Here is a 23,930-nt window from a genome sequence, read left to right as displayed (position 1 = left end):
AAAACATTGCTTTATATGCATTTGAATTATAATTATCAGAGAAGAATTAGAAATAATCTAGTATAGATTATAGAGTTAGAAAGTAAAAATACTGCAATGCTTTCTCTTACTTTTCCCTTTACTTGCATAACATTCCTATTCACTTCTCTTATACTAAACATAATTAGTTTGTATTTCATATCTATTTACTGTAATAAAAATGTAAAGATCTTAACTTAAATCTATAGTTTTATCCTCCCTGTACTTAGGCTGAACTGTTAAATAAGTAAATGTATCGTAGTTTTGTATGCACGTATGTATTATTATTATTAACACAAGTATCAACACAAGTAATATACCATAAAAATTGGGGATTTTTAGGTGGTCTGAGAGGAAAAAAAATAAAAAACTGTGGGGAACTAACGGGTTTTCGGTTTGACCTAAATGTCCGTATTGAAAACCTTGAGGGCGAATATTTATCCAAGGACATGTTGTTTTTTGAGACCTTGCATACGTGTCAATATACAAACCGTTTTATACAGGAAGTATAAAATTAAATCTAGACTAAAAATAAAATTTTGTATATTTTAGGAACCGTTCTTTCCTTCTTATCCATTAAATAATTTTTAAAATTTATAAACTATTTTCTTCTATTGTTTAAAACTCCATAAAGTAAAATAGATATTTACTTCATAAAACATTCTAATCTAAGCACATTTATATACATTATAAATGACCCTGTTATCTAATTAAATTATCACAACTAAAGAATTTTTAATGATAAAATAATCATTTTTAACTTTCGATTCAAAATTCCTACTCCGGATTTATGCGTTATTAAAGGTAACTTTTATGCATTACTATTCGTAAGGTAAATTATCAGGAATGAGGTCAACTTTATAGCTTAAATATGGCATTTTTTTTAATGATAAAATAATTAATCTGATTCTAGAGATGCGATCACGTTAACATTACTAGATGTGCTTTCGCCACCACCGAACACTCATTCCCTCTTAACATACCTATCCTGTCTCACCTGTTTAGCAGGATTGCAGAGACAGTAGTTTAGTCCTGGAAGAGAAATCAGGACACCCTACAGTTATTTTCCCACTTGTCTTAACAAGACAAACCCAGAGCAAAACATTTTGTCTGCCATTAAGAGAATACATTTTTCTGCTTGACTTAGCTTAAATATTTTCTTACGCTTCGATAAACAGCTATAAGATTTTTACTTATTTCATTTATTTAGAACAGGAAATTGGAGTGAGAAAATATGGAAGTATTACGATCGAAACTGGAAAAGTATGGGCAACAACATTTGCTACAATTTTGGAACCAGTTAAATAACGAACAACAACAGATGTTGTTAAATGACATCCTCAGTATAGACTTTGAAGACGTGTTATCATCTTACGACCAAACATGCAAACTTACTAATAATAATGGTGAAAAATTGGATAATTTAATACAGCCCATTCCTGCCGAAAATCATGGGATTATTTCTGCAACACCCGCTACTAAAATTCAAGAATATAGACTCGAAGGTAAGCATTTTTTTGACGTGTCTTATGTGTTAAATTAACGTATAACTCTGCGTATATATTCAAAACATTACACAGTTTTAATAATATACCACTTTAAGTATAGACAATAATCTAGAAAATTAGTATGCAATACACAATTCTAGTGTATTTTATGTACAGACGATAGAATAACGTAGTGTACGACTCGCTTTGTAACACATAGTTCTAGTATAGTTTATGACAGATAAACCAGAAATTGACAGTTAAAGAATACAATAACGAATATTTTTAAAGTATTGTTACTGTTTTAGAGTTTTATCGTAGCGAGGAATTCTTTCTACGTGTACCGGTACCGGTATAGTCGTTATTATTATTATTTTTTTTGCATCGTACAGACAAGTTTTTTGACCTTTCCGTTGTAGGGTCATATGTCAAATTGACTAAATTACAAAAGAATGCGCGACTATGTGAAGAATTCTCTGCATTATTGTTCGAGAAAATACAGTAGCAAGTGTAATTTCAGATAAATACAGTAATTCTTATCAATAGAAAATAATTAATTAATATCATTGGATTTTTGCCTAGATATTAAAATATTTGATATTTTAATGAGAAGGATTAACTTCGTTATTCTGTCTCCAGGATTTTTCAAATATAAAAGAGATAATTGTGTTTATTTGGAGATGATATATAGACCCTATCGATTTATTTTTCTTGGGAAATTACTATTGTTATAATGTACAGTGGCCTGTATAAATATATATAAAATTAATAATCAATTCCTAATTTGTGAGGAATTTTATAAGAAAATGTAATAAGAAATATAAGAAGAAAATTATTATTATTATTATTTTTTTTTTATACTAAACTAGTATTTCCATTATTATTTTTAATGTATACTGTACTGTACTTAGCACTTTTTATTACAGTTTCTCATTAATTTTTCCCATTTTCCGGTATTGTCTTATTAATAAGGGTGACACGAAATAATTTATCTTTTGGCATTGTCTTGATTTTTATTATTTTTTAATACATAAACGTATTATAATCATTCGCACCTGTGTATTGTATATATTTATACAGTACTTTTATATAAAAAAAAAAAAAGCATATTTTGTATTTATGTGAAATATAGGTCTTTTTTTTTATTAATGTTTATGACTTTTTAATTTTGATTAATAGCTGTTTTAAGTAATAAATTCATTGTTTTTTTACAATTGTACTGATTGTCTTCCACTCCGTTAACTCATTTTATGATAAGAGGAATTACTTTTTTTTTTTCATTATTTTACGTATTGCATCTTAAAGTTTTCTTTGTAATGTACGAATTTCAAAGGAAATATTAATTTATTCAATTCTCCTTCTACAACACCTCGTGTCAAAACCTTCCATTTTTGCTTCTTTCGTGGATTTAATTAGATTAAACGGATGAAATGTATATTTATGTTAAGTTCAGTGACGTAGCAAAGAGGGGATGAGGAACTTGTAAAGCCGTACTCACTGTGCCCCTTATTAAGTCACACGATACCATATTGCAACACGAGGTTTAGAGCGTGGTATTAAGATAATGCGTGTTTTTCAGGTCTGAATCAGATCAGCAATAATCGTGTAGCGGTGCTGCTGTTAGCTGGAGGACAAGGAACCAGGTTGGGTGTAAGCCACCCCAAAGGAATGTACGATGTGGGATTACCATCTCGTAAATCACTCTACCAACTTCAGGGTGAACGAATCTACAAATTGCAAAAGTTGGCTCACGAACAAACAGGAAGAAAAGGAAAAATACCGTGGTTAGTATTTTTATAATGAGTATTTTAATTGATTTTTCGGGGTTTAAACACTTAATTCTTCAGGTACATCATGACGAGCGAACATACGATCGAACCAACTATGGATTTTTTCGATCAGCATAACTATTTCGGTTTAGATAAAGAAGATATTATTATGTTCGAACAGAATATGTTACCGTGCTTCACGTTCGATGGAAAAATTATATTAGAAAAACAGTGGAAAATATCAAAATCTCCTGGTTTGTATTATAAAATAATGAAATTCTTTAAATGAGAAATTCGATTGTGAAATTTTAAAATTAAATTAATATTTTAATAGATGGAAACGGAGGTCTTTACAGGGCTTTGAGACAACATAAAGGCATATTGGAAGATATGGAAAGGCGTGGAATAGAACATATTCACGTTTATTGCGTTGATAATATATTAGTAAAAATGGCCGATCCCGTTTTCATCGGTTACTGCATCTCTAAAGGAGCAAACTGTGCTGCTAAGGTAATTTTTTAATGGATAAAGTTAAAAACAGTTTCTCAGTTTTTCGTAACTATTCGGAGTCCGGCGGGAGGCAATGTTTCAAAATTTGACAACCCAATCACAAACTGGCACAGAAAAACATCCTTACAACTAGATAAAGTCTATTACTTTCTTGAAAAACAATTATGTAAGCTAATTATTCTAAAAAAACTGATTAGCAGATACAGGCCTGAAGGTTTACAAAACCTTTCTCAAAACTCTTCTGTTGTTATATATACCAGAGGGAAAGTATGGCGATCGGTCAAAAGATGCCCCAAGATTTTTACATTTTTGAACTAGGAGAAATGCAAAAAATTCGGGTTTTTTTTTCTGTATGTAAGGATGTTTGTGTATGTGTGTGGGGTACAATTTTATTTACCTAATTTGTAGCTGAATAACTCCCGTGTCTCTTGTCGAAAATTTCTGAAATTTTGCAGGGAGGTTCGTGTATTAGAGGCATTGACCTTATTAAATTTTGGTGGTAAAGGTCGAGAGGGTATGAAGATAGAAGAAGTGTCAAAAATCCAGGGGGGTCGGATTAAATAAAAACAAAATTAAGCTTTTCGCCATTTTATAAAAAAATGTTACCATTGGGATTTATTTAATTTAAAATATATGCTCTCTACCTCATATTAGTACTGTAGTGTCTTGCCCCTGTACATCATACTTTTCCTTTAACAATAGAGTCGTGCTGGTTATCTATTAACTGCTTTCAGGGTTGAGTTTTAATTGAAATAACGTGACTTCCAGTGAAAATCGTAAGTTCATATATATTTAATCTGGGCCTTCTGCTCCATAAGCTTTCACACTTGTCTTGAATTTCATTTATCTAAAATCGCTCACGAGATTAAGGAAAGACGGACAGACAATGGGAATTTATAGGTCTACAATTTTTTCAAATTGCAACTCAATAAAACGGTATTTTGTATGTAACTTTGTATTTATTTCATATTCGTTCAATTACTCCTTAGTCTACTGTATTGTATTACCCAATGGCGCATTATCCTATGGGCAAAAAGAGAAATTGCCGGGGCTCCCACCAACGGGTGTCTTCAAACTTCTTGAAAATAGCATTAATTTATAGGGATAGGAACCTCTAGGACCTCTAGGGAATTTTCTCCGGTTTCGGGGAAATATCCCACTCCCCCCTCTCGATGACCCTGCCTTTCTTCGCCTCCAAATTTGATGCATCCAATTCCTGAAACCTTTCGTATAGAAATTCATTTCAATCTTGTTTCTATTTTTACTTTTAATTGCATCCGGCGTGACAAATTCCCAGATTTACTTAATTATATTGAAATTAATGAATTCAGGAAATTAGACAAAATTCTCAATTAGTTAATAAAGTAATTTAAAAACTGCTCTCATACTTAATAAATTCTTTATGTATAACAGAGGGAAAATATGGCGATTGGTGTGTGAGTGGGGGGGCAAGATTTTGTTCACCCACTTTGAAGCTTAATAACTCCTGTGCCTTTTGCCAAAAATTTCTGAAATTTTGCAGAGAGGTTAAGGTATTAGGGAGATTGATGTTATTAAATTTTGGTGGTTAAAGGTCGAGGAGATGGGGAGATAAAGAGGGTAATATGTCATATCTCGAGTGGGGGTCGGACTTAATGCTTTTACTCGGTATTAGCATTTAGTCCTATATATATATATATATAAATTAAGTTTTTTTTCATTTTATAATAGTTAATAAAAAGGATTTTTAATAAAATCTCATAACAGATGGCGCTACTTGCAATTTTTAACTTTTTTCCGGGAAAGTCATTCAACTCATTGATAGATTTTCTTTTTTAATGTGATATAGCAATATATATATGTGTGGTTTGTTTTTTAAGGGATTTGTTGACAACTTGAGAAACTTCTGCCCTAATTAATTATTAAAATTATATATTACAGGTAGTTGAAAAGGTAGAACCAACAGAATCTGTAGGAGTCGTATGCCGTGTAAATGGTAAATATAAAGTAGTAGAATACAGCGAAATTTCTCTAGAAACGGCACAGTTGAGAAATCCTAACGGAAGATTAACATTCAACGCTGGAAATATCTGCAATCATTATTTCACTTTTGATTTTCTGAAAAGAGTAGTCAAGTGAGTCCAATGTCTTGTCACGTCACTCATGTTTATGCATGAATTCAAGTGAAATTGTTTGTTTATATATTTCAGTGCAGAGGAGTTAAAGCATCACGTGGCTAACAAGAAAATCCCTTACGTGGACGAAAATGGTCACGAAATAAAACCGACCAAACCGAATGGAATCAAATTGGAAAAATTTGTTTTCGATGTTTTCGAGTTATCCGAGTGAGTATTTTTATTTTATTATTTTCAGTTAGCATTTTTTCCTCTTCGAAAATTTCTTTAATTATCTCAATTCACAATTTTCGTAGGCCTACAAATGATAAGTTTTATTCCTTTAGAGGCCCACCAGTGGCCAAGCGGTTCCGTTCTCTGAACACGTGGAGTTTTCCGGGTTTTCTTTAGGTTTGTAACACCTAAATACCCCTCCCCCACTTTCCCGTTGCATGTTATCTTATGGGCAAAAAGGAAAATTACCTGGGGACCCTATCAATAGGGACCCCAAACCAATATTCCTCTTCCCAAAAAAAAAAATTCTCCCGAAGAAAAATGTCAGGTCAACGCTGCACGTGGGGCCCCTAATTCAAAACTTCCCGGTTCCAATGAAGTTATAACGTGCCACTACCAGTTTTCCAATGAAAGTCTTCCTGGGAGGTATCCCCTCGGCAGATCGCCCACGTGTAAACAAATAAACCAAACTTATCGATTTTGGTATATATTGACGCTAATACTCTTTGTAATAAATGTATATGAATGGTGTTCCGCAGCCTCAGAATGGCCGAGAATCACTGCTTTAGAGACAAAGTAGAATATATTAAAATTAATTTTAAAAAAATCTATTTCCAGCCGATTTGTTGTTTGGGAAGTTATACGAAAAGACGAGTTTTCTCCTTTGAAAAATAGGAAAGATGTGGCTACCGATTCACCAATTTCTGCTAGACAAGATCTTATCGATTTGCATATGCGTTACGTCTTGAATGCAGGAGGTAGATTCGATTCCAAGAACATGGATCTCATATCAAAGTAAGATTTAATAAAAATTAAAAATAGATGAACGTGTCAAATATATCTTAAATTTAATTCCCTAATATATTCATTAAGAATTATTCATTTTAATATAAGGGAAAATGCATTATAAAGACACTATAAAGAGAACCTCCTTCCCGACCATTAAAAACTTGAATTTAATGGATTCATTTACAAAAGACCTGTTTGATATCATCCCTTTAACCTTTGGTAACGGTTTAGATGAGTTCAAACCTGATTTTAGTAGAATAAATTTTATATATTTAAAGATAAATAGCACATAATCCTTTCTGTCATTTCCTGGATTGTTTAAAAATTTCATATTGAGAATATTCTACTAAAAATGAAATTTCAATGGGATCATTTCCCCCCATTAAATTAATGAATAAACTTTAATAAATAAATAAATAAATAAATATTGGTGCTTAAGTAATTAGCAATGCATGTGGGAATTTCGTTAAATAAGAATAAAGTGGAACCACATTTACCCGGCTCAAACGGGGTTCCACATCAATGGTAACCTGCTAAATCTTTCAGAATTTTGTTCCAAATAGGAAGGGATTAAACTTTGAAGTAATTATACCTTATAATAATTTTATTTTAAATCTTTTTTTAATGAAATTAGTGATCTTGCAAAGAAGAACGTTTGCGAAATTTCTCCCTTGGTGTCTTACGATGGAGAAGTAAGTAACCATTTTGGAATTACTCGTATTCAATCTTTAAATATTGTAATTTTTTAAATATATTTAAATGTATTTTTGTATTTTTTCTCAGGGTTTAGAAGAGTTAGTCAAAGGAAAAACATTCATTCTTCCTCTTCTCATACAGAGCACCGAAGAACAACAAACTTCTTTCCAAACTTCTACAAATGGTCATCGCCAAGATTAAAAGTCGAAGAATTGTTAACGAATTTATTATTATTATTATTATTATTATTATCGAAAATTAATATTTAAGGAACCGGAAATTAGGTTCTACATTTTTAATATTCTAGTTTTCGCGCTCGAGGGGCCTAAATCCGAAGATCAAAATTCCAACAAATTTGGCTGTGGACTCTCATGTTTTACGATTACATTTTATGTAAATAACGTAATATATTGTAAATATTTGGCTTTTAAACTGTTAAATAGATTCAAAACAATTTTTTTTTTATTTAATTAATGTAAGATAAATTTTGATTTTTGTCGAAGTATTTACGGTTTTTTCAATGTTTCTTGGAACTGCTTTACGAATGAATTGCAAATTGTTTTTGTGCAGAATTCTGCTATAAATAATCTAATTTTCTACCTGAAAAATTTTAAATTATTATTATTGTATTATTATTATTATTATTCGAATTTAAATCCAGTATTAAGCTATTGAACTTTTATAACTTTTGTAGAGGATTATACTACTCATCATACTTATGTATAAACATCGTTTATAAATACTGTTAAACTAAATGCATTACTGTATATTAAATGCAAAAATTTTCGGTTTAGAAAGGTTTATATGGGATATATTACTTTGAAAACTTATTGTATATAAACCTATGTACAAATATTCTTTTTTCCTAAAAAGTATCTGACCAAATTTATCGATTTTCATGTTTTTACTTATTAAATTTTCGTTATTAAAATTTTATTAACGTTTTTAGTCTCTCATTTATTGCTGTACAGTATATACTCCGATCCGATCACTCCTTGCACAGTATTGTGCCAGATTAGCCAAAGTGTCGGAGAAATAACGCATAATTACTGTAATTAAGATGTTGCAAAGTTGCCTTTACAAAGAAATACCAGAATTACATCTATAGGAACACCAGACTTAAAGATTCGAATACTTCAAGAGACACGCGCCTGGTCCTTTTTTTCTTTTAATGATTGATTCTGTTGTTATACAGTGTAGTCTTATATAAGCTTATGCCACTTGTTAATAAATGTGACGTAAACTTATAAGTGTTAAAGTACGTACGTAAATATGAGGAAGCACTTAATAACTGTCATTTGTGGAGTGTTAACGTCCTGAATTCTTTATTAAATTAATATACTTATATTAAACTATATAATACGTCTTTGATAATAGTTTATGTCATCCTATTTCAGATAATTTTTAGAAATTTTAGAAAAATTTTAAACTTTTCGCTCCCTATACTGCAATTGTAGCGCAATAGGGCTCAAAATCTCGATGAGACTTACCTCTGCAATTTTGATATTGTCACAATGGGTAAGATCGATGAGTTAAGAAGTTTTCGGGGACGTTCTTTCGGGATATGTCGAGTCCTGTTCCACTCCACCCGGGATCCCATCGTGTCCGAACTCCTCACACCTGTGGACACTAAGAGGACCTTTCTAGTGCTCACAGGTTGCGAAGGGTTAGTTTTTTTTTTAATTTTCTTACGTTTCAAATAAAAAAGAAAATAATTGAAAAATAGAATGGGATTTTCTCTTATGGTACCAGCATCCATGATCTATAATACGATCATACGTAATAGATAGACAGCATGAATGAGAAGTGGTAACCGATGTCACGGTCCGAAATATAGTACCTGTAAAATATCACGCGAGAAAATAGAATTCAAACTCGGACTCTTCATAACAGTACAATGAAATCGGATATGACATTAAGCCATAAATTAAAATACATATTTTCTTCTTCTTACATTATATCCAAGGTGCTTGGAAGAATTATATCCAAGAAAAATTAAACATAAGTTTATGATTAACGATTAATACATAAAATAAAAACTTCTACATGAAATGTATTTATTTTTTAGATTTAAGAAATTACCTGCTCTCGAAAATGTCACGCATTAAAACACTCCTCTAATTATAATTGTGCTAACATAGAAATATACCGTCATTTTCTAGCATGCTTTAATGCCGGCTGAATGGACGAGGCGGTTAATCCATTAGCTTACCGCTCTAGAGAACCAGGGAACAAATCCGGGCGGTCGAATAAACCCTGAAATTTTTCGGGAGTGGTCTATCCTGAATATTTAGGGCCTCGCCCCGTTGTGAGCCTGGCCAAACCCACAATGGGCTTGCTAAAAGAGGCCCAGTTAGTGCCACAGAGTTTTAAAAAAAATTCAGGAAAAAATTGTTTAAAATTAATATGTTTAGATAATAAAAAGTTACGTAAAAATATAACGTAATTTTTAATTTATTATTTAGAAATAAACAGATTGTCAAGACTCTGTAAAGAGTAATTCAAATAAATTGTGAAGATCCGGACCAGAATCGAACCCGGACTCCTCGCAGCGATGCGCTGTTGAATACCGCCGAATACAACGACAACGCCGGCATTATTATGGAGTTAATCTTTAACCAAGAATATTTACACAACACAACATAAAATCTTGTAAACTAATTATTTATAATTAAAAAAATTTATAATCCTACCTATTCCGAATATTATCTCCATCGAGCCATTTCAAAAAGGAGAATACAGATAAACGACGAATATCAATAATTAAAAATAAAATTAAGTTTATTATTAAAAAAAAAATAATAATAATAATAATAAACCCGTAAAATTTTAACTAATAAATAATATTTTCTTCTCAAGAAGTAATAGTAATTAATAGAAATAATTTTATAGATAAACCTTTCCGAATTACGATCTATTGGAGTGAAAGATAAGAGTTTTAAATATTAACCGCGATGTGGCGTTTGAACATGTTCTACGAGTGGAATTGAGCTGTTATTAAGTGCTGGAAATACTTGCGTTACACAATATAACGCTACATAGAAAGCACGAGTTTGATTCATGTAAAGAAAATGGCAGAGAACTTAACGAAGAAACCAGCTAAAGGCATTCTCAAGCACTCCAAGAGTTTAGATCAGCATGATATTAACAGACAGTAAGTAACTTTCCCTTTGAATTGTAAAGAACTTCAATAGTTTATATTATAAAATCTTTATATATTATTATATTCATTTCTGATTCCACCAAACACTCCTCACCTTAGTACACAATCATGCAAATTTTCTTTAGTTAAATCCATTGTTTATAGTGTCTTTTAATGACACCATGCCTCAATTTAGGTCTGTGACGTCACACTATTGTTTATGTATTAAAACTTATGAATAATTGTTTGTAATTGTTTATTGTTTTCCTAGCACAATTGATATTTCCCTCCTTTTTTTTATTTTGTAGTGTAATTTGAATGGAATGCAAGCATTATTCTCTTTTTAAAATTGCAATCTTTTTTTATTTAGTTGTAGATTCATCATTTACAAGTTTTTTTATTAGGTGCTAAACTGAGAATTAATTCAGCAAATTAGTGAACGGCATCGAGCGTTGCGTACGCGACAGAGTACGAAATTTATTTATACGTGCTTCCGTGAAGCCAAATAAATTTAAAGTAATGATTTAGACTTTCGAAAGGTTTCGTGAATAAATATAAATCTTCAATAGCGGATCCTAAATTATATTTAAATAATTTTAACTCTCCACCCTGTGAGCAATAAGAGGGCCTCTTTTAGCAAGCCTGTTACGGTTTCAGCCGGACCCGCGGTGGGGCGGTCGGGTGGCGAGGAACGGGGCACAGTTTCTGGACCCTCGAAAAATTCCTGAAGATTTTTCAACCCATCCGGATTTGATCCCAGGTTCGACGGAGCAGTAGGCTGCCACCTTCGTCTCTCGACCATCCAGCCGTCTAAGTAATGGGTTTTATACTATAAACAGTTTATGTGAATCGGTGGTCAGGGAACCGGGGTAAATTACCCCAAATGGGATAAAAATGAAATTATTGGGGGTAATAAGTTTCTCCAAAACCTAAAGAGTAAAAGTTTTCAATGAAATTATTGTGTTCCAAAATGATAATTTTATTTGGTTCGTTTATTATTTATTATTTTCATGATTCACTTTCAGTGTAAAATGATTCAATAAAGTGTTTAATTTAAATTTGTATTGATTTTCTCCTTTTCAAAATGAGGGGTAATGTCGACTTACACAAATATATTTTGGGGTAATGGCTAAAAAAAGTTTCCCTCCCTCTGATGTAAATAGTCATTATTCAATAAGTATATTATTAATTTTGAATGAAATCGGTACGGAATTTAATAAATTTTTAAAAATTCATCGTGATTACACAATGAATTTTTATCAGAATGAATTAATTATCTATTGTTAAATATAGGGTTTTTCCAAAATATGATAAAAATTCGATATATGCGTTAAAATTTTCATAAAATATAAGAATTAATAAAAATTTCAATAATACTTGCCGTATCATTAAATTTTCATTTTTATTTCTTTTTTTATGGATTAGAAAAGTTGAGGAATTACTTTCACGTTTTTAGGTCATACATTAAAGCGCATAAATTTTTATATATATATTTTATGTTAAGTGAATTAGTAAAAAAAACAAACTCAAAAAAGTATACATTTATTTATATATTTTTAATCTATTAACATATCTTGTGAAAATAAATTATATATTCTCTCAACTATTTATTTTATTGCATATATGTAATATTTAAATTCTATGTAAAGATAAAAATATCAATGAACTTAGTTAAAATGATGTGTGTTAATAATACATTAATATTAAAGAAAAAATAATCGTGTAGGCTGGGATTTAACTTTATAAAATTCCAATTTTGGCCGTGTATTAGAGATACAGACCAGTTTTCACTTTATTTTCATATATTTAATTACTTCTTGTCTAACAGGTAATGCTTAAAAATTTGCCCAATTTCTGATATTAAATTGTACTTATTTTTAAGTGAACGATAAATTTGTAAATATATTTAAATAGAAAAAACTATTTTAATGAAGTATTTTTTTTTTTTTTTTTTCTTAAATTTTGTATAAATATGGTTAATAATGCAATTGATCGACGACGTTATTTACCGGAAACGACAAAAGCGTTAAAAATAATTCAATGAAATATCGAATAAATATCTTATTAAAATAAAAGAAAATTTTTTAATTAAATAAAGGATGTAGTAATTGTAGAGAGAGAGATGAAAAATCCATTTGTGTAAACAAAAATAAATTTAATTAACGTAGAGAGAATGGGGTCTCTGTCAAGGACAACTGTAAATTTGAATATCAACTTTATTGATATGTGTAAAGTTTGTTTAAAAATAAATTTTACTTGTAAAATTTTAACGAAGCTATACTATTATCGTACTTCGATATCTTTAATTTATTTAAGTCTTAAACTAATTTTATAATTAGTTAAAATAGAAAGTTGCTTAAATCTTATGTAATTCTTCTAATTGATAAAATTCAGTGTGTAGATTTCTGTTCCTAATGTTACAAATACTAGAAATTGATATAATAATATTTATATTTAAATATTAGAAATTTCAATTAATTTCTGATATCTATTTTAGTAGTGACCACGTACTTAACTTATAATTCTTTGCTATTGATATATACTGGTATCTATAAAAACTATATAGATATATAGAGAAGAGAGATCTATATATATATATAATTATAAATAGAGAGAAGATAATTAAAGTTAAAAAATTACTTATTTGCTTTAGTTTAATTATTAATAGAAACCTGTCAGGCAATATATAAGATTTAAACGTTAATTAATTAATATTTGAATATAACTTTAGCAAATTAAAGAAATGATTTATGTATTATATATACAGTGTATTGGTATTAACATTCCGAAGCAAATAATTTACTACAAAAACTATTTATAAAAAAACCGATTTATTGTTTTTAAACAATTTTTCCTATCGCATCCAACGGAATAAAAATTTGTCAAAATATCAGAATTAGAATATAACGCACAGTTAAATAAAATTAATAATAACAACGGCGATTAAATCTACGAATTTTAAATAGTTTTGAGGTGATAAAATAAAAACCCGTAAAATTGCTTACTAATAAATCTGTTAATATAAATTTGTACATTGATATTCTACTTCTGTTAATTCGATTCCGCTTTTAGCTTTCGACATCGTTGGCTTTTTTGCTAGTAGAGTAGCAACGGAAATTATAATATAGGAAATATAATAAAGCCCGATCTCCATATCTGTTCCACGCTACTACAATTTTTAATTGAAATTATAAAAATTTGTTTTTAAATTCTTAGCATACCGAAGTATAAGCGTACGAACGGAAGAGTTGATAGTAACTTTAATATAATGAGATTACTTATCTCTTTCCCATATTTTCTTGTGATATATATATATAGTATTGATTGAATTCTACTGAAACCTTATTCAGGAAAAAAAAATCTATGAAATCTCTAACTTAAAATAGTTTTACAGGATTCTATTTTAATTTATCTACGAATTAAATAATCTCAACTAAATGTATTTCAAGATAATAAATACATATATCTGTAGTAATTAATTTCCATTGTTAAATATATAAAAATAACTTTCGAAATATACTGTAGATTTTTTCGTACATATATTTGCGAAAGTTCATCGTTTACAAGATAATTTATTAGAAGTTTTTAAAAAATATATCAATTGTTAATTAAGAATTCTAAATATTCCTGCTCGAAAGTTTTTTAAATAATCCATTTTATATGTAACTTTAATAAATAATGATATATAATAATATGTAATAATATATATAGTACAATAATATACATATTAAAAAATAAACAAACATTGTCTGTCCTCTGTTACATAATTTTAATCTTCAAATTTATTTTTTTTCTTCAAACTTATGAACTGTTTAAAAAAAAAAAAAAAACAAGTTCCTTTTTAAACTGTATTATCTTCTGAGTTACATGTAAATTTTTTCGGTTAGGATATTGATAATCAGAAAAATCGGGTTGACTCTGTTACCAATTAAATGCTATGTCGAGTGGACTATTGACCTTCAAAATCCTTGGCACACGTCACTGTTTAAGTACGTATTGTATTACATAATATGACGTAACTGTCTTGTAATATTTTTACATTCCCCGTATATATTTGTCTTTTTTAAAGTGTGCCAGACAATTGGAAACAGTTGAGATAATGTGTGATAAAATGTTAATTTAACCTATTATTTGTAATTAGAAGAGTTTAAAAAGATATTATAAGTGGTAGTAATCGTAACATTTTTAAAATTTTAATGTGTGCAAAGCTTATCTGACCATATATGCATATAAATTAAATCTTGGAATTAATAATTTGATGCTAATCCAAAGAATCTCATATGTATAATTGAATCAAATAAAATACTTAAGAAATTTAATATAGCTTAGCTTTATACAATATATGATAAATTTTGTATTGATTGGATGATTTATCACATGAATAACATAAACACAAACCTAAAGAAGTGGGTTATTATTTTCGTATAACTCGGACATTGGTTACATGATCTATTATTAAAATTATTCTGTAATTACTTAACATAAAAAGTATGTGATTATTATTGGTAATAGATTATACGTAATACAAAATATCTATTGTTATATGACACGGGTAGTAATAATTTTGAAAGTGTCCAGTCTAAACAAACAACTTCAAATAATAATAATACCTGTATATCATTATAGAATTACATACAGTATGAATGATATATTGGATTTTGCATTTAGTGAATTATAATGTTATGTAGCAATTCAGAAAAATGTTATCTAAGAAATCTCAATAGCATAACTGCAGTATTTTCTTTTTCATAATGTTTTGTTCTACAAAGAATACATACTTTGGAATTATAAAACAATAACTTAATTTAAATTATTAGTAACATTTAAAAAAATACTATATAAATACTTTTAAGACCACTATTTTCAAATAGTATAGACCTTGAGAATTATTTACGATAGGAAATTTTGAATATATTCAAATTTTTATTTATAACCAAAGGAAAATGCTTAAAAATACTTGATATAAATTTTATACCGGGTGATCCAGAAATCCTTTGATATAGAAGTCATTTGTACTGCTATGTGTAAATAAATGCATATGAATAATAAATACATGCATACGTAAGCAAAAACAAAAATAAAAAATTTGAAATTAAAGGGAAAAACCCAATTTGCCATGCATAAAAAAATTTAAGAAAATTTATATTCTTGCCATTGCAAATGGTGATTACGTTGAAGGGCTCCAGGATCACCTGGTCTATGAAATATTAAACGACTGCATTATATTATATACAGTATTAGTTATCTTTATCTTACTTCCTATATATATAGGAAGTAAGATAACTAATTCTTAATTTATTATGTATATGTTTTGTTATAAATTACATGATACATGATATTCAACACACGACAGTTTAAAATCTTATAACATTTGCTGACTTGTCAATTTAAAATTTTGCATAGAGTATTTAACTTAGTTAAAAAACATTTCTTCACCTTTGCATCATCTGTTTGAATAAAGCTTTTTAAGTGCTAATAATTGCCAAGACAATTTTCATTATTTAAATAAACACTTAAGATCAGATTATCATCCTATTGCTGATAAAAATGCACATAAATATAATAACTGTTTATATATATATATTTTTTTTTCTATTCTAAACATTATAAAAAAATATATATATATTTTTTAATTTGGAAGAACTTCTGAGAAATAACATTAAAAATTACAGAACAAAATTTCATTAAGTAATCCATAATAAATATAATAGATATATTTTAGAAAATATAGTAAATTGCTTCAAGGACAAATTACTTTCAAGGACAAAAAACTACTTCAAAGGTAAAATTACTTTGTTAAATATTAAAAAAAAATATATATATATATTCATTATTTTTATTATTATGAATGAATAATGATTATGAAAAGGGTTAAAATATTGCAACATATATTATTTATAATGTATTTTCATCTTACTAAATCACTGACGATTTGTATATTTAAAGGAGAATAATATTCAGAAATAGACCCTACTAAATAAACATTAATATTTAAAATGAATTCACAAATGAGTGATTCAAACATTAACAGAGGATATGAGTCAAAAGTATTAACAGATTTGAAGTCATAATTTTAGAAAATATATTTATAGATATCATCACTTCCTGAATATCTGAAATGTATTATGCGACTATTTAATAGCATGTAATTATGATGTTGAAAACATTTAAATATTAACAATAGTAAATTTATTGCTTATATTGTATTTTTTGTTTTTTATTTGATAAAACAAATTAATAAAGTACGAAAATCTATTTGGTATGTTGTGTTTAGTCATAAGTTGAATTTGATTATTTTAATTTGAATTTAACTACTGAACTATTTAATTTTGAATACAGCATCAAAATAGAATTTATTTTAAAATTTTCATAAGTTGAAAAAGAAACTTGTTTATTTATTTATTTAGAGAAATTTCCTATCCAGTTTATTCTCTTCAAAACAATAGAAATTTCTTTGCAACATTTTTAGAATTTTTCTGGAAGTACTAATATTGTTTAATGTTTAATAATTTTAGAAGGCCTTTTTTTTTTATCAAGCCTGTTGTGAGTTTGGTCAGGTCCATGATGGGGCAGTTAGTTGGTGAGGGATAGAACCCAACAACATATCCAAGATGGACTCCCGAAAATTCCTGGGGATTTTTTTTGATCTGCCCAATTTATTCCAGAGCTCCAGAGATGCAGACCTTAACTGCTCAGTTGTCTGACTAACTGTTTAACAACATTGTAAACAATTGCAAAAAAGGTTGTAACTTCACTCAAACCTACTTTCATTCTTAATTAATAACCACTTGCATTTGATTTTAACAAATATTTACAAGTATAAAGGATAAACACTGGAGCGAAATTAAAATAAACAACTAAAGTGCCTTTGACCAGTGTGCGTATACTACCAAATAGCAAAGAAAAAGGATATCTGCTTAGCTTTTACGAGATGCCCAACTATTTTTGAGTGGCTTAGGAACAGAAAAGACGCTCCGGATAGAAACAGACTTCCGGGAATATACTCTGTACCCATCGCCGACCACAGAGATAACAGCGAAGCCATCTACATCGGATCCACCAAACGCAAACATACAAACGAGGATTAATGAACACAAAGCGGACATATTACATCATAGACAAAATACCACCCTAGCAGTCTATTCATCTGACCCAGAGATAGAGCCTCTATTCACCCGTGCTGGAATTATTCACTCCACGTTTCGACAAGATCACCTCAAATGGCTTGAAGCTGTATACATATTACTCAACACCCGCAGCAATACGCACTGTATCAATTTTAAAAAGGAAATCAACTTATCATCAGCTTGGGAAGCCTTCCTTAACAAGATCCCTGAAGTAGCACTATACTCTCATCGCGCAAGTCTAATATGACGACATCGGCTACACGCGACAGCGTTCCAGAATGCAGTTTTTTCTAAAACAACGGTCAACTTCGACGGGATATTTAAATTTTTAGAACACAGAATTCCGTTACGCCTGAGGAAGAACCCGACGAGGTTTGAAAACATTTGTGATTTACTGAGAAGAAGAAGCACATTGGTCAAAGGCACTTTAGTTGTTTATTTTAAATATTTACAAGTTAAATTATTCTGTTGTGTGACATAGTTTTTTTCTTTTTAAGCAAAAAGTAATTAAGTTTTGGGAGAAAATTTAGCTTTAAAAATTCTTTATTTCAAAATATTTTTAATTTAAAATCATTTGGAACGAACTTAATTTTTCGTCTCTTTAATACAGCAGTTGATTTTGAAGCAGAGAATTTATATAATATTTATCTTATTCAGATTTTACAATTACATATCGGAATTTATAGATACAGCATGTATATTTTTATGCTTTTAGAAAGCAATTGATAACATTACGTTATTGATTATCTGTCAAAAGATTTAAATTACAGATGGATCTCAGTGTATTAAGATTTGACAGCATAAAGTTGAAAACTTTATTAATGTTAATTATTATAAATATATAATCAAATATTTGCTGATATATACATATGTTATCTTCATATTAGCATTATTCTCTAGTAATTAGTTAATATGGTTGACTGTCTTATTAATTTAATTTACAGATGAATATTTTATAAGAAATTACTGTAGGGTGTTTGAAAAGTTACTGTGCAGTGAGAAATTTGTAATGAGTGACATTAAAGTTACAGACCTTATATTCAATACTGTACATGCTAGTCCTGTGTTTCCACTTTAAGGTAGGTTGCATTACTGCTTGCTCACAGATGCTCTGGTTTTTGGAAGACTTTTTTGATGATTAGATTAATGTCTGGACCTCACTCTCCAGATTTTGGTGCCTCCGGGGGTCATTACTAGCATTTGCTACAGGAAAAGTTGCAATATCGTATGTAAAACTTCACTTTTAACAAAACTTTTCCCACTGCACGGTAACTTTTCAGACGCCTTGTATAATCAGTCTTTAGTAAATAAAAATTATAATTTTGTTGGGTTTAGAGGTAAAAAATTTATTTCTTAATAAAATACATTGTATTATATCTCAACAGGAAAAATAAGCAACCAAAAAAGTTGTGTGTATAAGCAATTATTGATGTTTCATTAATCCATTATGTTTTTTTTTTTTTTTATATTAAGCAATTTTACGTTGATGTATCAATTGATTAATTGATGAAAAATAATCAAGTTAAAATTGTATATTTTCAGGCAAGATATCAAATGGGATGAAATGAACATTTTACAGACACTTCATCCTGCGGATAAAGATTATGGCCACATGACAATTGATGAGCCTAAAACACCTTATAACTATTATAAAGATGAAGATCTTTCTGGTACTGAGAAATTAGCTATTAACCCATCTCTTCTAGCAGAAAAGTAAGTTTTATATTTATTAAGGTTGCAAAATCAATAAAATCTGATATTTAACATTTATGTTATCAAATTCATTACTCATATTCTTAATAACAAACCGAAACAAGTTAAAACTATATTTATGTAAAACGTGTAACGGTACGATAATGAAGCATATTTGAAAAAATAAAAGCAAAAAGAAGGAAAACGTTTTAATCTTAACAAATGTATAAGAAAGATTTATTTAACATAAGTTGATTATCCTTTTGTTTTTTTTATTATTCTGTTTATTAAGATTTTATTTTAAATTTATATAGATTAATGTTAAATTTAATATATTTATTTCCACTAATCATTACATTGATAGTTTTTCTTAAGGTATACAATAGGAATATTGACAAGGAGAAGCTTTTTCTTGCTTTTCGAAGAGCAGTTCACTACGAAAGCTATGAACCACAAGAATGCATTCTGACAGAACAATTTGCAATCGTTATTTCATCCTTGTTGGACCACTTTATTGATTGGCATTCTCTTTTTTGAGGTATTCTTTTAGCCATTTTTTAAATCGCAAAATGATCTGTTCCTTTGACTGGCAGGTTTTGACGTACTAATGAAAATGAGGTCAGAAAGTTATTCTTTTGTGACTTTTAACAAAGCTGCAAAAATCAGTATAGTAAGAAAAAGCTATGGATTGTTAATACTCCTAATGAAAGCTTAATTTACTTATTTGAAAGTAAAATTTTAACTGTATATTAATTATAAGTTAGCTAAATACACTTAAAAACGTTATATTTCTGTTAAAATTGTAACTTGTAATACATGAAAAAAATGTGTTAAAAGGAAAGAGTATAGTTTACTTTGGAAATGGATGATTTTGTATCTTATCCAATAATAAATTGGAAAATATTCAATATACATGATTAAATATGGCCAATTGAAAATTTATGATAATCTCTGTATCGTTTAAAATGTATAACTGAATATAAAAGAAGCATGTGAGTATTCACTGCGCATGTAGTTTCATTTCATAAATATTTATTCAGCTGCTAATGAATAATTGATATCTATTTCAGAAAAACCCATATTTAACTACACAGCATGTACTGTGAGTTTACTATGTAACAACTATTTTCAAACAATCAAATGTTTATTTTTTTAATACGGAATTTTTTGTGTTTTTTCCCTATTCAAACTGTTGTTAAAAATTAATTTATAACAACAATAATTTGAAAATTTTAAGAATAATAACTCATTAGATTTCTTTTAATTAAATCTTTTTAAATTAATATTTTATAGAATACAAGAAGGTGCAGAAAAACCACCGAAAGTTATGACCGAAACATCTTCAAGCGAAGAAGAAACTGAAACAGAAGAGGAAAGAGGTAAACGTTATTAGTATTTTATTTAGAAAATTGCATTTGAATTCTATTTTAGTATATACGTGCTATTTTTTTGAAAGGATGTGATTTGTCTTAAACGGAAGCACAATTTAACAAAAATATTATTATGTATATATCTTATCACCAACTGATACAGTGCACTTAACAAGACGCTTTCTTCTGAAATCCACCTTCGACAGCAAAGAGCTTTGATAACTAATTTTGTTATGTAAGCAGATTAAAAAGTTACCTAAATTTATCAATTTCAGATTATATTTTAAATTTCTATAACTTTTCCTCTAGTATGTAATGTTCGATTTATCAAAAATTCATGATTTATTTAAATTACACCATTACTTTTCATATTTAAATGCTAGATATTAGCTATTGCAAAATTATCTCCTCTCCAAATCCATCTTTCATACATAGCGTAAAAACTATCCAGATGCCAACTAGTTTGCCGGTTGACGGATACTAATGTTTAGATAGGCTTTGTTCTGACCGGATTGAGTTGGAAATTACAGAAATTCAATTTTTCTAATTTTGCTTCCATTAAATTAACTAAACATGGATTGGTCAAATATAATAAAACAAAGTAAATTTTAAAATTATTTCTTAGATGATTCGTGAGATAAATTTATAATAAATCTGAAAATAAATCGCATCCTGTTCAGTATGTATATTACATGAAATGAACTCAGGTAGAGAATATATGTAGAGATTCTTTTATATAAGATGTTTTATAAATAGACCAAATATAATCATATTATACAAAAATTATTTTAACATTTGGCAGTATTTGATTAATTTAGGGTCTAAGTATTTGAATTTGGTCATTACGGATGGTCATTTTCCTGGCCATTTACAATTTTTAAATTTACAAAACTATAACCTTACTCACTCCTTTCCAGCAGATAATTTGTCTTACACTAATGTTTTTGACTTCCTTGAGAAGTCTTCCTCGGATATTTACCATTCGAATACAGTTTTTTAATCACTAAAATAAATAACAGCTTACAGTGGTGTTTAAATCCATGCTTTGTGTGCTAATACACTATTCACATTATATATTTTAAGCCTGTTTAAACGAGAATGCGAACTTAAGCAACACTATTAAGTGAAACTGATTAAAACTTTGCTTTAAATTTAAGAAAGTGATTCATATTAATTTGCTTTCTGAAACAAAGTTAAGTTGTTTCATGACATAAGTTTTCTCTGACCCATTCTTATATTCAAAATATGGTGGGAATAAATAGGTATATTTCTTTTCATTCACTTCTATTATAATAAGTCTTCTCTTTCCAAATATATATTTGATTCAATATAAACCATCAAGCCATTTATGTATCAAAGAGTGATACAAGTCATACTGAAATGTTGTTTCAGTAATGCAACTTAATTTAATCCTGCTTAAAGATTATACCAGTAGTATGAATACAGTATAAAGGGATAAATTAACTAATTGTAATTGGAAATGGCTATGATTCATACTAGAATTTCTGCAAGTACGAAATGTCAAAACCGACATAAATCACACATGGCATCAATTGCAAATAATAGTATTTATCTTAAGCTGCAGATGATTAAAATCTTTCTATTTAATGGGAGAGTATTATGTATTTAGTAATACTAGGTTAGTATTTATTAATATATTTTGGTTTTGTTTTGATATTTTTAAATAATGTATCAGTAGATATTTTTAAAGAAAATTTTTCCTTATACACCAGATATTATCTACTACAGTTTAAAGCAAATCTGCACAATATTCAAAATACAATTTAAACATCAGTACTGTAATTTTCAATTATGTGAAATTAATGTTTGTATCTGAAATTTGCAGCCAAACGGAAACTTTTCGAATATAAAAGAAAAACGCATTACAACGAATACTATGCAGTGAAACTTGCACGCAAATTAATGTCGGCCGACGAGGACGAGGACGAAGACGAAGAAGAAGAAGAGAGTAACAGTAACGTAGAATCTAGTGAAAGACAAGTAGAAAATAAAAACTGTTCAGATTAGAAGTGGTTTGATTTAAAAAAATATATCAAAATAAAATTCGATAGTTTGTATTTTGATATGACAAAATTTGATATGGCATTTTATCTTCCCGATAAATGTTGCCATTTCTTGTCATTGCCATAAAATTAATTAAAAAAAAATTTAATACACATAATTCTTAAGATTAAAAACTGTCATCAGAATTTGACAAATTTTTTTTTAGCACTTGGGGTTGTTTTTACACAATGTAAATTATTAATATGTAAAATATATGTTTGTATGTATATTTGTTTCTTTTTTTTATTTTGTATTGATTTGCCGTCTAGACTATTTATTTCATAAATGGAATTAATGCGTTACATTTTACCGCAAGACGATACCAAGTTTCTTGTCATCTGATTTCATCGAACTAAATGCAGGTGTATAAACTCATTTTGTTAATTTGAAAAAGGAAAAAAAATGTATTGTAGCAAGTTTTATATTGGAATCAATCTTGCATATATACTGCCAAATAAATCTTGTTATTATTTAAATTTTATATATTAATTTTAAAAAAAATTCATTTGCATTAAGTTTGTTAAGTTACTGAATTTCTTTGATGGACAAATTCATATAGAGAAGTTATTTTTGGATTGTTTTGCATGAATTTTTTCTATATTTTGTCTTAACAGTATTACATATTCCTTTATCAACTGGGATTTTTTTTCTTTTCTTTGATTTAAAAAAATAAATGATTATGAAATAATCATTAACAGTAAAATAATCGTGTACAGGATGGCAATAACTTAAAACTGAAAATAATTTATCCATCCATAACGTTTTTAGACAGTATAATGCTTCTAAATATTTTTGATAGTTTTTAAAATTCATTTTCTTTGTGATGATGTTTGCATTTTTGTATGTATACTTATATGAATTGCATTTATGTACGTATACAAAAGTTACCTTAATTTAGCTACTTTATAAAAACAAAGAGTGTATTTTAAAATTTTAAAC

The 23,930-nt window shown here is 28.5% G+C and overlaps 2 protein-coding genes across 2 annotated transcripts; both read left to right on the top strand.

Moving 5' to 3' along the window:
• The first annotated feature begins 1,110 nt into the window (after positions 1–1,110).
• Positions 1,111–7,949, top strand: LOC136981841 (UDP-N-acetylhexosamine pyrophosphorylase-like). Its single transcript, XM_067278226.1, has 9 exons — positions 1,111–1,523; positions 3,085–3,289; positions 3,353–3,528; positions 3,609–3,784; positions 5,705–5,898; positions 5,974–6,108; positions 6,730–6,906; positions 7,535–7,592; positions 7,684–7,949. Exons 1-9 carry the CDS (start codon positions 1,253–1,255, stop codon positions 7,795–7,797), a joined length of 1,506 nt encoding a protein of 501 aa, XP_067134327.1. The 5' UTR covers positions 1,111–1,252; the 3' UTR covers positions 7,798–7,949.
• Positions 7,950–10,546: 2,597 nt separating this feature from the next.
• LOC136981879 (protein phosphatase inhibitor 2-like) lies at positions 10,547–23,472 on the top strand. Its single transcript, XM_067278253.1, has 4 exons — positions 10,547–10,750; positions 19,408–19,578; positions 20,851–20,936; positions 22,774–23,472. Exons 1-4 carry the CDS (start codon positions 10,668–10,670, stop codon positions 22,953–22,955), a joined length of 522 nt encoding a protein of 173 aa, XP_067134354.1. The 5' UTR covers positions 10,547–10,667; the 3' UTR covers positions 22,956–23,472.
• Positions 23,473–23,930: the final 458 nt, after the last annotated feature.

This window comes from Centruroides vittatus, unplaced genomic scaffold (assembly GCF_030686945.1).
Source record: "Centruroides vittatus isolate TY-2023 unplaced genomic scaffold, ASM3068694v2 contig_799, whole genome shotgun sequence".
Taxonomy (NCBI): Eukaryota; Metazoa; Arthropoda; class Arachnida; order Scorpiones; family Buthidae; genus Centruroides; species Centruroides vittatus.
This window is presented reverse-complemented; position numbering and strand designations above follow the sequence as displayed.

Excerpts from the sequence above, each read along its gene's own strand:
- LOC136981841 (XM_067278226.1), top strand. The coding sequence starts at position 1,253 with ATGGAAGTATTACGATCGAAACTGGAAAAGTATGGGCAACAACATTTG. Across the intron at positions 3,290-3,352 it reads AGAAAAGGAAAAATACCGTG|GTACATCATGACGAGCGAAC; the intron begins GTTAGTATTTTT and ends TTAATTCTTCAG. Across the intron at positions 3,785-5,704 it reads GAGCAAACTGTGCTGCTAAG|GTAGTTGAAAAGGTAGAACC; the intron begins GTAATTTTTTAA and ends TATATATTACAG.
- LOC136981879 (XM_067278253.1), top strand. The coding sequence starts at position 10,668 with ATGGCAGAGAACTTAACGAAGAAACCAGCTAAAGGCATTCTCAAGCAC. Across the intron at positions 19,579-20,850 it reads CCATCTCTTCTAGCAGAAAA|AATACAAGAAGGTGCAGAAA; the intron begins GTAAGTTTTATA and ends AATATTTTATAG. Across the intron at positions 20,937-22,773 it reads TGAAACAGAAGAGGAAAGAG|CCAAACGGAAACTTTTCGAA; the intron begins GTAAACGTTATT and ends TGAAATTTGCAG.